General features: G+C 43.0%; 1 protein-coding gene across 6 annotated transcripts in view; it reads left to right on the top strand.

The window, feature by feature from the left end:
- Nucleotides 1-239: 239 nt before the first annotated feature.
- The window catches only part of REEP2 (receptor accessory protein 2), a 43,943-nt gene continuing 30,699 nt past the window's right edge, over nt 240-13,483 (top strand). Inside the window, exons 1-7 of one of the 6 annotated variants that reach the window (XM_027468355.3) lie at nt 240-405; nt 717-789; nt 7,080-7,156; nt 8,729-8,849; nt 9,402-9,515; nt 9,919-10,066; nt 10,359-10,516. In XM_027468355.3, coding sequence (XP_027324156.1) covers nt 374-405; nt 717-789; nt 7,080-7,156; nt 8,729-8,849; nt 9,402-9,515; nt 9,919-10,066; nt 10,359-10,516 — 723 coding nt within the window. In that variant the 5' untranslated portion in view covers nt 240-373. Of the gene's footprint in view, nt 406-716; nt 790-1,243; nt 1,494-7,079; nt 7,157-8,663; nt 8,850-9,401; nt 9,516-9,918; nt 10,067-10,358; nt 10,517-11,084; nt 13,474-13,483 lie in introns of those variants that run through there. The other 5 variants (XM_072023455.1, XM_072023454.1, XM_072023453.1 and 2 more) reach the window with 5 other exon arrangements.

Here is a 13,483-nt window from a genome sequence, read left to right as displayed (position 1 = left end):
CGCCGTCTCTATTACTGCCTCCTGAAGTGCCTTCAGTCATCACGCTTCAGTCATCTTCTTACGCTGTGCGTGTTACTCTGCTGCCGTCTCTCCAGCAGGTCCCCTTTCCTGCGGCGCTGCCCTCGGCCCTGTCCCCCGGGGAGCGCCGCTACCCCCGCCAGCGGAGCGGGCAGGCACGGGAGCCTCTGCGGCTGCTTCCGGCGGGGCGGGGCCGGGCGGGGCGGGGCGGGGCGGCGGGGTCTCCGCGGCGGCACGGGGAGCGATGCGGCCCCTCGGCTCCGCCCCTGTCAGTGCCGGGGCGGGGCTGCGCCTGCTGCAGGAGCCTGCCCGTTAAGAGTCGGCTCCCGCCGCCGCGGAACCCGGCGCCGCCGCCATGGTCTCCTGGATCATCTCCCGCCTCGTGGTGTGAGTGCCGGGGCGGGGGGATGCGCAGGGCCCTCTCGGGGCTGGGGCGCTCCGGGGAGCCCCTGCGGGGCGCGGCCGCCGCCCCCGGTGGGGCCGCAGGTTTCGGCCGCGGGGCGAGGAGAGGGGCCGCGGGGCGGGCGCTGCCTCGCGGTCGCCCGCGGCCGCGTCCCGGCGGGTCCGCGCTGGCCGTCGCGGCCCGAGAGCAGCGCCTTGGCAGGGGGCGGGGGAGCGGGAGCCGCCCAGGGCGGAGGCAGTCGGCGTGCGGGGCGCTGCGGGGCCGTGAGGCGCTGAGGGTTCTGCGCTTTTTGCAGGCTGATCTTCGGCACCCTCTACCCTGCGTATTCCTCCTACAAGGCCGTGAAGACGAAAAACGTGAAGGAATATGTGAGTACGGGTTCGCCGTGTGGGCGCGGTGGTCGCCCCGTCCTTCGCGGCTCCCTGCGAGCCCACGGCCTGGCCCTGGCCCTGGCCCTGGCCCAGTGTCAGGGGCTGCTCGGCCCGCAGCGGCGTCAGGTCGGACGGGCCGCCTGAAGAGCAGCCCTGACAGACTTCGGAGATGTTTCGAGGAAGGACACTTACTGAAATGGGAGGTTTTGAGCCATAAACGTGGGTTTTCTGTGTTTTGTTTTTTTCTTCCCCCTCCAGGAAATATTGGCTGAGGATGGGAGGAACAGTGTGGTCTGGAAGCATATGGAAGTCCAGGGACAAGTTCTTTTCTCCAACTTTGTTCTTACTTTGTGTCCTTTTACTGCTTTTTCAGTACTGCTTTTGTTTTCTTCTAAAAACCTAAATAATCATGCATGGTTTGTATTATCCTATCAACCTTGCTTGTGATCAGCAATTCCTGTTGGTCAAGACTTCATTCTCATTCCATCCTGGAAACATTTCCTTCTCTCTCTCTCTCTCTCTGCCTACGTCATTGTTGCAATTGCCATATTTAAAACACCAAATAGTTTTCAGTGATGCGGTGTGTTGGTTTCTTACAGAAGCGCTGTTCTAAGATGATTAGAGGAGATGAGCTATTTGTTTTATGGATGGGAAGAATTTCTGCATATTTAGAGCAGTGAATAATCAGATAGAGAAGAGAGGTAACATGGCCGAATAGAATATAATTTGCCAGTATTTCTTTGTGGTGCAGTCTGCAACTCTTCATCCAGTTGGCTCTGTTTGCTGCTTACAAAATGACGTGTCAATAGTAAATGTTGCAGGATATGTCTCATTCTGCTTCGGTCCTCTAGAATTGCCTAGGTGTTTCCTATGCATCGGCTTAAAATTCAGCACGTTGGTTTTTGAAGGAGAGAGCAGCTGAGGTAGAGTCTATTCATAGTGGACAGCTTTTAAAACTGCATCATCTAGCTTGGCTGGTTTTTTTTGTTTTTTTTTTTTATGCCTTCAGCAGAGAAGTCAAAATCTGAATGTTCAGTAGGCACTGATAATCAATGCAGTGTTTTAAGTGAGTATTAGAGGTATAGTCAGGAATACTATATACTATGATAACATTAAAAACCAAAAGGAAAGCATAAAAGAAACTGAGTAGTTGAATGATCCCGTGACTTCATAATTATCTGGTAGTCTTACTGCTGCTGTTTTCTCTCCTCGTTTTCTTTTAGACCAGTTGTCTGTGATCTTTGTTGCATCAAAGGCAGGTTTTTACTTGGAATTTTTATTTGGCTCTTAAGTGCCTGTCATGGAACTATTGTTTTCCGGTTACAGAAGTTGTGTTAGCTGTAAGGCAGGCCCATTTTTCACAGTTTGAAAATGTGTTGAAATGTGTTGTTGAGAATTTGAGGGATTTAAAAACAAAAACTCTCCTTTTTTAAAACAGCCAGCACACATGGCTTGTTCTGGAGTTCAAAGACCCAGTAAATACAGAGCCTTTGAGTTTGTAGATGCTTTACTGTAAAAGCCTGCTTATTTTCTTAGGGTAAGTTGGCTGTTGAGGTACAGAAATGCAACGTGTCTTGCATAATACAAACATACTAATCTGAATTTGTGTTGGTAGACGTCACCTTAATTGCAGCAGGACTTTATTAATCTGATGATTAAAAAGAAATGAGGTCTGGTACTTGAGTATCATAAAGTTGTCATAACATGAATGTCAACTAATCACCTGATTTTAAGTCCTGCTGGGGCCGATATGGAAAAGAATGACATCTGTTTTTGGCTTTTGTTTAATACTTCATTGTTACAGTTTTCTTGAAGTAGATAGTTCTGGACAGCTGCAATAGAAAATTTCCTTTTTTTTTTTTTTTTTTTGTCTTCAATTAAAAAATTAAAATACTGGAGTTAGTTCAAGAAGATATATTCGTACTGCTAAAACTGATCTTATATGTGAATTATTTTTCTTTAAGAGGACTACATCAGAATTAAACATGTAGATGCTCTTAGGAAGAACTTCTTTACCGAAAGGGTTGTGAGGCATTGGAATAGGCTGCCCAGGGAAGTGGTGGAGTCACCATCCCTGGAGGTCTTTAAAACATGTTTAGATGTTGAACTTAGCGATATGGTTTAGTGGAGAACTGGTTAGTGTTAGGTCAGAGGTTGGACTTGATGATCTTGAGGTCTCTTCCAACCTAGAAATTCTGTGATTCTGTGATTCTGTTAGATGCTGGATTCCAACTGCCCAAATCAGTAATCTTTAGACAGCTTTGTATTTCTCGACAGAAGCAGAAAGACGGGAAAAATGGTTTTGTTAAACTCAGGAAAGGGGGCCAACATCTGTTCAAACTGCTTCTCATATGACAAGGCAGTGGAAAATTTGAAAGCTGTGGTCCATAGTTTCAAGCCAGCTGTGTACTACTAAGAGCAAATGCGAGTGGGGGAGAAAGGTCTTGCAGGTGTATATATATGCTAGAGAGTGTGATGTATTGCAGACTGTGTTGATACGGATCAAGATATTACAAGCAGTCCAGCAATGGCATCAGAGTACAGTGCAAACACTTTTTTGCCATGCTGTGATATAGATTTATGTATTTGAGCAGCCATGACAAATTGCTTCTAGCACCTTAGGCTGTTTTAAAAGTAACTGTTTTCCTTTCACATGTGGTCTGCAGCTTTGGTCAAATCTACATTCCAATAATATGTTTACATTTACTGAGTTTATTTAGGTTCTTGGTGCAAGTTAGCTGAAATTGGTGATCAACTGCTGAGCAACAGAGACTTGACTCTTTTTTAATGGATTGAAAAACAAATACAGCACAGGATTAGTTTTAGAAGATACTAGTAATCTGTGGATAACAAAAATTATAAACGGGGGGGAAAAAAGTGATGCTTCCCTCTTCACCATCCCCCTTGTGTTCTGCTCTTTTAGCATCTGGTAATCTGCACTTCAGGGACTTCTAGAGCTAAAAGTTGAGTCCCTCTCGCTTACTTAACTATATTTCTTTTTTCTTTGGCTGTAGGGGGTAGGATGACAGCAGAAGGAGACAGGGCAAGCCAGACCCATGCCCAGTGTTGAAGATGTGAACATATAGTACACTTAAATAGTAACATAGCAATGTTTTCTGTTCTTCTCTCTTCCTTTTCTAATACTCCTGAACATTGTGTTACTACTGAAAAACTCTGATGGGGCGGAACTTAGTTTAATCAGGCTGTCTACTGTGACCACTCAAGCATTGTGAGCTAATTTATGTAACGAGAATATTTGTCACATTCTGACATTCTTTTCATTCTGAGAAGTGACCATTTATTTTTACACTTCATTTCCTCTCTTTGGACTAGTTGTTAGTCCTCAAGTGCCTTTACCTTTTATCTTCAGCAATTCAGTTTTTTTGAATGTTTATGTAGGCGTGTTGGAAACTTAGTAAAAACTCCATTACCATTAGCCAACCACTGTAGTGAGAGCTAATGGAAACAAAGACTTCTGCTACAGTTATTTTTTCCTCATAAAAAAATAATTCTGTATTATGTTGTATATATCTATGTATTTAATGCTTACTTTTGTGATGATTGCCTTCATTTTGCATAATACTGAAGTAAGATTCGTTGGTACAGAGAGTCTCTGAAATCTCTCACCCACTCAGATCCCCATTTGCCACCTTTGATTTGTCATTATTCACAATTGTTTTTGTACAAGAGCTGATTTATGTTGCTGCATCAAAGAGTTAATCATTAATTTCATAGAGTTGCTTTAGAACTCAAGTCGATAACACCTGTCCTGTCTGAATTGATGATTATAGGCAGGAGGAGAGGGGAACCATAAAATTAATGTTTTGCTACTTTCTGTTGTGAAAAGTTGCACAATAAAATGGAAAATATTTGAAACACTAATCACCTTTTTAAAAGCTGGCTATTGTTTCAGGGTTTGAGGCAGCATTTCTTTTCCTTTTAAGCCTTTTTGGAAAGTTCTGGAGGGTCTTTCAAGAGCAGATCATATTATTTTCCATCACGTACAAGTTGGGGAAATATCTGCTTTTACAACACTATTTGCTATAGTAAGACCCTCGCTTACCTGTTCACATAACTTTAATATGTATGTTAATGTGTGGTTTTAATATGTGAGATTTCCGTGGTTCAAATTATTCCTTTTCTCATTCTTGATGACACTGAGAGTGTTAAGTTGCTTTTAGCAAAGGTGACCTCTTGTTTCCATTTATTTCCTACTTAAATTTATTTTTACTTCTTGATGGCACAGAAAACAGTCAATTTCATTTATGTTGGCCCTATTATTATTGGAAATGTTGGGGTAGTGGTTTTCATAATTTGACTGATTCCTCTTACATAATAACGTTGGTTGGTCTGTAGCTGGCAGACTTGCTACAAAAATGACAGAGATGGGGAGAGAGAGGGAAAGGTGTAATTACTCTTTTTCAAAGGAAACAAGACGTCTACTGCTCCACAGAAAAGATGGAAGTTGGGAGATAGGGTTTAGGTATATAGGTGTGCCATAATAGCACAAAGTACAGTTTGTAAACTACATTCAAGAGCCTAAACAAGAAGATGTGTTTATATGTTATGTTCTTTGCTTTCTTGCCTCTCTTACTGGGTCTTTCTTTAAGAAGAAAAGAGAAATGCTGAAGGAATTTCTGAGAGCAATGATTAAGACTAAGAATAGCCAGGGAAGTAGTTGAGTTGAAGGAGGTCTTCAAAAAATGTGTAGATATAGAGTTTAGTGACATGGTTTAATGGTGGACTTGGCTGTGCTAGGTTGAAGGTAGGGCTAGATGATCCTAGAGGTCTTTTCCAACCTAAGTGATTCTATGATTCGAATTCACCTTAATACGTTAGAGCAAAATACTACATCTGTAGTTCTTCTCTTGCCCCCAAGATAACATTTAAAATTAAGAAAAAGTAGGGCTACAGTTGAAACTAATTAAGTGCACGTGTATTTATTAACATAACTCGTTATATATTAAAGAATATAACTGTACTCAAAGTGAACTACTTACTGGTTTTAGACAGTTAGTTTATTTGGGACTATAACGCTATTGTTGTGTCATGATTTTGTTACAGGACAGACATACAACCAATCCATCCAACCCAAATCGTTCTATGATTTTGAAAGGGACCTCAAAGTTCACCTAGTTCCAACCGCCTTCCATAGGCAGGGGTGGCACCCACTAGATCAGGCTGCCCAGGGCCCCATCCAACCTGGCCTTGAATACCTCCAGGGATGGGGCATCCACAGCTTCTCTGGGCAGCCTGTTCCAATGCCTCACCACCCTCTGAGTGAAGACTTTCCTCCTAACACCTAATCTAAACCTACCCTCTTTTAGCTTAAAGTCATTACCCCTTGTCCTTCCCATCACAGCACTCCCTGATAAAGAATCTTTCCTGTGGGCCCCTTTTAGGTACTGGAAGGCTGCTTATAAGGTCTTCCCAGAGCCTTCTCTTCTCCAGACAACAACCCCACCTCCCTCAGCGTGTCTTTGTAGGAGAGGTGCTCCAGCCCCTTGATCATTTTTGTGGCCCTCCTCTGGACCCACTCTGACAGGTCTATGTCCTTGTGCTGATCACCCCAGAGCTGAACGCGGTGGGGTCTCACAAGCGAGGGATAATCACCTCCCTCAACCCACTGGTCATGCTTCTTTTGATGCAGCTCAGGTGGTTGGCTTTCTGGGCTGCAGGTGCACACTGCCGGCTCATACTCAGTTTTTCATCCACCAGTACCCTTAAATCCTTCTCCACAACACTGCTCTCAATCCACTCATTGTCTGGCCTGTATTCATGTTTGGGGTAGCCCTGACCCAAGTGCAGAACCTTGCACTTGGCCTTCTTGAACTTTGTCTTGTTTGCACAGGCCCACCTCTCAAGCCTGCCCAGGTTCCTCTGGATGGCGGCCCTTCCTTCCAGCATGTCGACAGCGCCACTCACCATGGTGTCATATGCAAACTCACAGAGGGTGCACTCAATCGCACTGTTCATGTTTGCTGACAAAGGTGTTAAATAATACTAGTCCTGGTACACACCCCTGAGGGACACCACTCATCGCTGGTCTCCACCCGGACATTGAGCTGATGATTGCTATATTTATATATTTAGAGTATATTAATCTTATGTATTTCCCTAAACTATAATGTAACATTTCATATGTGACCCTCTCCAATGCTGATTATGCCTTCTTTCCGCTGACTTCATCTCAGTGTGTGAAAATGATGAGTCATTTTTATTGAGAAGGTGTTTTGCTATTTTTCTTGTTTCTGATGGATGTCTACTGAGTGACTGCTCTTTTGCAGGTGAAGTGGATGATGTACTGGATTGTGTTTGCCTTTTTCACCACTGCAGAAACACTCACAGACATTGTTCTTTCTTGGTGAGTACCATGCTGGTGCATGGGTTTTTTGTTTGTTTGTTTTTTAAATGTTTTTAAGGTAATGTAGGTTCCTAAGGATAAGCTCTCTCATTTAGGAGAATGCATATTCTGTGCTTTCAGACAGTTAAGATAAATGTAGATACACAGGCTCTGTCAGAGGGTCTTCATCCATTCATAGCATATATTTTTGACAAGCTATTAGGTAAAGAGGTTTGAGAAATGATGATGTAAAAGACATTTTAAAAAGATGGTAAAGGACCAGGGGAGGTTCAGGCTGGATATCAGGAAAATGTTCTTCACTGAGAGGGTGGTTAGGCACTGGAATGAGGCTCCCTCATCCTCCTAGGGAAGTGGTCATGGCACCAAGCCTGTCAGAGATCAGGAAGTGTTTGGACAACACTCTCAGACGCCTTATCTATTTCTTTATTTATTGTGTGGTCCTTTGGGGACCCAGGAGTTGGACTTTATGATTCTTGTGAGTCTCTTCCAACTTGAATATTCTATAATTCTATGACCTGTTTTGCTTTGCAAGCCCATTGTACAGAGGAGCAGATCAAATACATCTCTGCTCTGAGTGGTGTTTTGCATGATGAAAATGTCTTCAACTACTGGATGTGGGTTGGGTTGGGGTAAAACAGATTTTAATTCTCTCAGAGCTGTGTCACACTTAGCAATAATCAAATGGAGGCCATCAGCAATGACAAATTGTCATTACGTGTCTTCAGCTGTTCCATTAGAACAGGGTTTCTTCTATGCTTTAATTTTTGGTCAGTTTCTTCATTGCTTTAATGTTTGTGATTTGCACACATCTCTGAAAGAATACAGTCTAGTCAGAGTTGCATCTTTTAAAGAAACATGAAATTGTTGCGTGTACCTTACATAAGTGCTCAGCTATTTTGCCTATTCCTGAAAAAAATAATAATTGAAGAGTCAGGATCTAAAAAGTACAAGAGCTTTGGCTCATTCACCTACTTAAAAGTGAACCACTGAAAACAGAAGTCTCTTAGTACTAACAGGCATCAGAAAGTTTACATTTGCTTATTGGAGTCTCTACTACTTTCCCTTCCCAGAGACTTCACTGTGTAAGGGATAGCAATGAAAGACTTGCATGCTGCCTGCTCTTAGCTATCAGCCTTAGCAGCAACTTGAGAGCTCTCTTGAGATATTTAATTAAAAACTTTGGAAAAAGAGAGGGAAATGGCTGTAATGTTATTATCCAGTGGATAGTCTTTGAACAAACTTAAGAATGGTGAGAGTAGCTGTCAGATTTTAATTTGGTGTGTTTGCAGGGCTGAGAGATGCCCTGTTTATGGAGTTTTCATGGCTATGGATGAAAGACTAAATGAGACTCAAAGAAGGTATGTTCTAGGATTCCAGAGAGGATTGTGCTATTCTGACCTGATATATTGATTCATTTATGTTTCTGAGTCCTTACCTTCTCTTTACTCTTTTTGCCTGTGCTGCTCTCTAACGGTTATCTCTGTCTCTGTGCTGATCTTGATTCTAGTTCTCGTGTTCTTTCTCTCTCTCTCTCTCTTTCTCTCTCTCTCTCTCCTTCTCTCTTTCTCTCAGGTTTCCTTTTTATTTTGAGTTGAAAATCGCATTTGTGATTTGGCTGCTCTCCCCTTACACCAAGGGCTCCAGTGTCCTCTACAGGAAGTTTGTGCACCCAACGCTCTCCAATAAGGAGAAGGTACTCACTTATTGTTGGAAGAGACTGATCTGTCTGGAAGTTGACTGAATTCTGATTCAGTTATGCTACAGTGAAAATTAAAATGCATGAATCATGATTGTGCTGACATTAGTGGGTATAGAATGTTTATGTCTCTGACAACAAGGGCTGTGTACACAGCCGACCACAGACCGTAACGTAGCCACTATCTTGCCTAATGCTTAGTATGTTTGCTTAACTCAGTATCTTTAGCCTTTATAGTCACTATCAGTAATTAAGTTCTTTGAATCATGATAGTAGCAGCATGTTCTGTAGTCAGGCTGTGTTTTTCACATTCTCGGTATAAGCAACTGCTTCATTTCAATTGTTGCAATTTTGAGAAAACATTCTTTAATTTAAGGTTGCATTTGCAAGCATTCTCTAAGTAGCAGAGAAAATGCAGCACAGCTTGTGCTGACAGCCTGGAAAAAAAGGTGTCCTTATGAGCTATGGGTTTTAAAGGTGATAGTGGGGGAGATTTTGAGCATGTTTGTAACTAGAAGCTAAATGCTGCGTTCCACATTGCCTTTCTAGGAAATCGATGAATACATTACTCAGGCTCGTGACAAGAGCTATGAAACCATGATGCGAGTTGGCAAGAGAGGGTTAAACCTGGCTGCCAATGCAGCAGTTACTGCAGCTGCAAAGGTAATGCAACACCTGTGCACTACAAACACAATCTAACCTTCTGTAACATTCAGGAATTCCCCAATAGTTTAGTTTTGTGTACCAGCAATTAGTGATATGGGTCTGTTAGGGATGCTGGTGCCTGTTCAGAATGATATACTTTAGCTTTCCTTCAGTTTGTTTGTAGTTAATCCTTTGATTTATGGAAAGTGAAGGGAGAATGGGTTTTGCTCTTTTGTGTTGGTCTTGGGAGCATACTTTTCTTTTTTCCCTTCTCTCTGTGGTGGGTGTTGCTTTTTTATTTTTGTTTTTCATAGAGTAACCTTGTGAGGAATGGGGCACCTTCTGTCTTCTGAATGATCCCATGTGGGATGATCTTGGTGAGCATGAAGTGTCCTTCACCATAATTTTTATGTCCTCTTAGGGCCAAGGAGTTTTGTCTGAGAAGCTACGAAGTTTCAGCATGCAGGATCTCACTCTTATCCGGGATGAAGATACTGTCCATTTGCGAAGCCATGAACCACAGCTGCAACCCCCTGGAGCGAGCCTCCTTGAAACCATTGAGGATTCAGGTACAGAACACCCCTGCTGGGCCACTGTTTGAGGCCTTGCATGGTTACCCAGCAGGCGAGGAAGGGCTCCCTGGGCTTCATGCAGGGGTCTCAGAAGGACTACAAGATTGCAAATTATCAGGGAGAAGTTGTATTGTTTTCCCAGTCCTTTCCCATATACTAACATGTGGATTTCTTGGATTATGCGTAAATACTGTTGATGTCTCCCTTCTGCGTGGCCCTTAAGGATGAGACATTTTAGATCTAGATGTGTCTTTTCAAAAGTATTTGAAAAAACTTTCTCATTCCTTAGCTTCCTGTTACTCCTCAGGAGAGGAGAGCAGTTTGGCACAGAGGTCTAATGGAACCTTGACAGAAACCAGAACAGACCCATCAGATGAAGATGCAGGAGACAAACTGCCAAAACGTACTCAGAGCCTCAAAGCTACCAAGAAGATGACAAAAGCTGAGGTAAGCTGGTGTGTAAATTATTTCCAGCACAGGTACTGATTTGTGAATTTTGTCAGAAGGCTCTGGCTTCGTATTTTGTGTGTTTAAAAGCTGTTTATGTACATGTTGTTGGACTGTTTACTGCTAGAGTTCTACATCAAAGGACTTGCTGTCTATATGCTATACTGGTCTCTTGCTTTTGTGTTTTTGTCTGTAAGCCTCTGTCATAAGCCATGTCCTAGCTTTGCTTTCATTTAGGTTTGTGTTTAAGGGTGGGGGCACTACGTATTTTTAATGTCTGCTGTTGGCTCTGCCCTCCAATCCTTTGGATGGTTGGACCAGATGATCTTGGAGGTCTAACCTTAATGATTCTATGATTCTCCCTCTTGTCTGTTACAGTATATAATACTATATGTATGTATATATTATATATACAGTATATAATATTTATGTGACCTTTATCCCTGTAACAGCAACTTTCTCCTCATCTAAAATTCAGCTGTTCTGTTCCCTCTTAAACCTTTCTACTCTTCTGCATGTTAGATTTGAAGAAATTTATCTGCACATTCTCCTTTCTTCTCCTCTGTAGGTTTTCATCATCTTGAGGTTTAGATCATAGAATCACAGAATGGCTTGGATTGGAAGGGACCTCAAAGATCACCTAGTTCCAACCGCCCTGCCATAGGCAGGGATGCCACCCAGTAGATCAGATTGCTCAGGGTCCCATCCAACCTGGTCTTGAACACCTCCAGGGATGGGGCATCCACAGCTTCTCTGGGCAACCTGTTCCAGTGCCTCACCACCTTCTGAGTGAAGAATTTCCTGCTACCCTCTAATCTAAATCTTCCCTCTTTTAGTTTAAAACCATCCCCCCTCGTCCTGTCATTATCTGATTGAGCAAAGAGTTGCTCTCCATTTGTGGACTTTTATAAATCCACTTTAAGTACTGAAAGGTTGCAATGAGGTTACCCTGGAACCTTCTCTTCTGTAGGCTGAACAGTCCTAGCTCTCTCAGCCTTTCTTGGTAGGAGAGGTGCTTCAGACGTCTGATCAGCTTTGTGGCCCTCCTCTGGACCCACTCTAATAGATCAACATCATTCTTGTGCTGGGAGCTCCAGAGATAACTAGTCATTGTTGAGTTTATCCACACCACATGGCCATGTGCTGATCCAAGATATTTACAGCAATTCAGATTGTCATGAATTGTCTGTATTCTCAATATTAAAACAAACTATACATGAAAATAAATTACATATTGTAGATTAATGAAATTTTTCAGCTGTTGGTGTGTTTTGTAGAATATGCTTTTTGAGACAGTGCCTTCTAGTTTTTGACTCTTACTTCAACATTTCGTCTGGTTTGATTTATAAATAATAAAATGCTTCTCCATTTTGAGAAGTAGGGATTCTCTTTTCTTGGTTCAACTTGGACTCCTGATTTTATTTACATGTAATTTTTATTTAATATGGTGGTGTATTAACAAATCACATTGTAGAGCTTTTCAGGCTAAACATTAAATAATTTGGAGGAGAGTGCTTGCTCAGAGCATCATGTTAATTCATACTGTTAATCTGATTTTACAGTGTCCAGGACACTTTTGTATATGAATAGGTACTCTTTGTAACATGTATGTCTAAAGATTAGTTCAAAATCAGCCTAGATCTCTTTTAAATCCCCTGAAGTTACTTTTGTGTTGACCCTTCTTCCTTTTCTAGCATAGTAGACAGGGGCAGGGAGGCAAGAGGAATAAAACTTTATTCCAAGCTTCCTAGTGAGGAATTTAAGTGACTCAATTCTGAAAAGGCAGTAAAGACTCTATGCTGATTATTGTGAATATAGAAATATATGATGCAAAGGGCTTAAGGGTTGAGAGACTCATAGGAGGGAGATAGTAATAGGCAATAAATTTTACTAGCAAGCTAGAGAAGTGAGAAACAAAGGAAAGAAACCAAAAACACCTCCCCTCCATCCACCCTCTTTCCACCTCCTCTCCCTGAGTGGCACAGGGGAATGGGGAAGGAGGGTTGTGGTCAGTCTATAGCACTTTGTCTTCGACAAAGTGCTAAAGACTTTGTCTTCACGTTCACTCTCTTCCCTGCTCCAATGTGGGGTCTCCTACGGAATGCAGTCTTTCCTGAACTGATTCTGCATGGGCTTCCCATGGGCAGCAGCTCTTCAAAAACTGCTCCAAACAGGGGTCTGTACCACAGGGTCCATCCGTCAGGAGCAAACTGCTCCAACATGGGTCCCCAATGGGTGGCAGCTCCTGCCAGGTCACCTACTCCTGTGTGGGCTCCTCTCCACAGGCTACACGTCCAGCCTAGAAACTGCTCTGGCAGGAGTCCTCCACAGGCCACAGCCTCCTTCAGAGCAGATCCACCTGCTCCACTGTGTTTTCCTCCACAGCCTACAGCATGGAAATCTGCACCACCATGGTACACCATGGGCTGCAGGGGGACAGCCTGCTCCACTATGGTCCTCTCCCCAGGTCTCAGGGGAACTTCTGCTCCAGCACCTGGAGCACCTCCTGCCCTCTTTCTTCACTGGCCTTGGTATCTGCAAGGCAGTTTCTAATTCCTCTCTCTCCCAGCTGCTGTTGAGCAGCATTTTTTTTCCCCTTTCTTAAATATGCTCTCAAAGAGGCACAAACAGCATTGCTTATTGGCTCAGCTCTGGCCAGTGGCGGGGCCCTTATCTAACATGGGGCAGCTTCTGGATTCTTCTCACAGAATCCACCCCTATGGTCCTCCCACTACCAAAACCTTGCCACGTAAACCCACTACAGGTTGCTATTTGAAGGATATGCTTAGTGTGATTTGTTTGTTAACTAAAAACAAATGGAGTATTTAAATAGCCTCTTTGAAATGATGAGTGACAGAAATAGGGTCATTGTGTTGTAGTTGTTTTGTCCTATTTTCACTTTGCATCCTTATCTCTTTCTGTTTGACATTTAGGTGCTACAGTAAACTAACATAAAATGCCTCTATT

Source organism: Anas platyrhynchos, chromosome 14 (assembly GCF_047663525.1).
Source record: "Anas platyrhynchos isolate ZD024472 breed Pekin duck chromosome 14, IASCAAS_PekinDuck_T2T, whole genome shotgun sequence".
Classification (NCBI taxonomy): Eukaryota; Metazoa; Chordata; class Aves; order Anseriformes; family Anatidae; genus Anas; species Anas platyrhynchos.
This window is presented reverse-complemented; position numbering and strand designations above follow the sequence as displayed.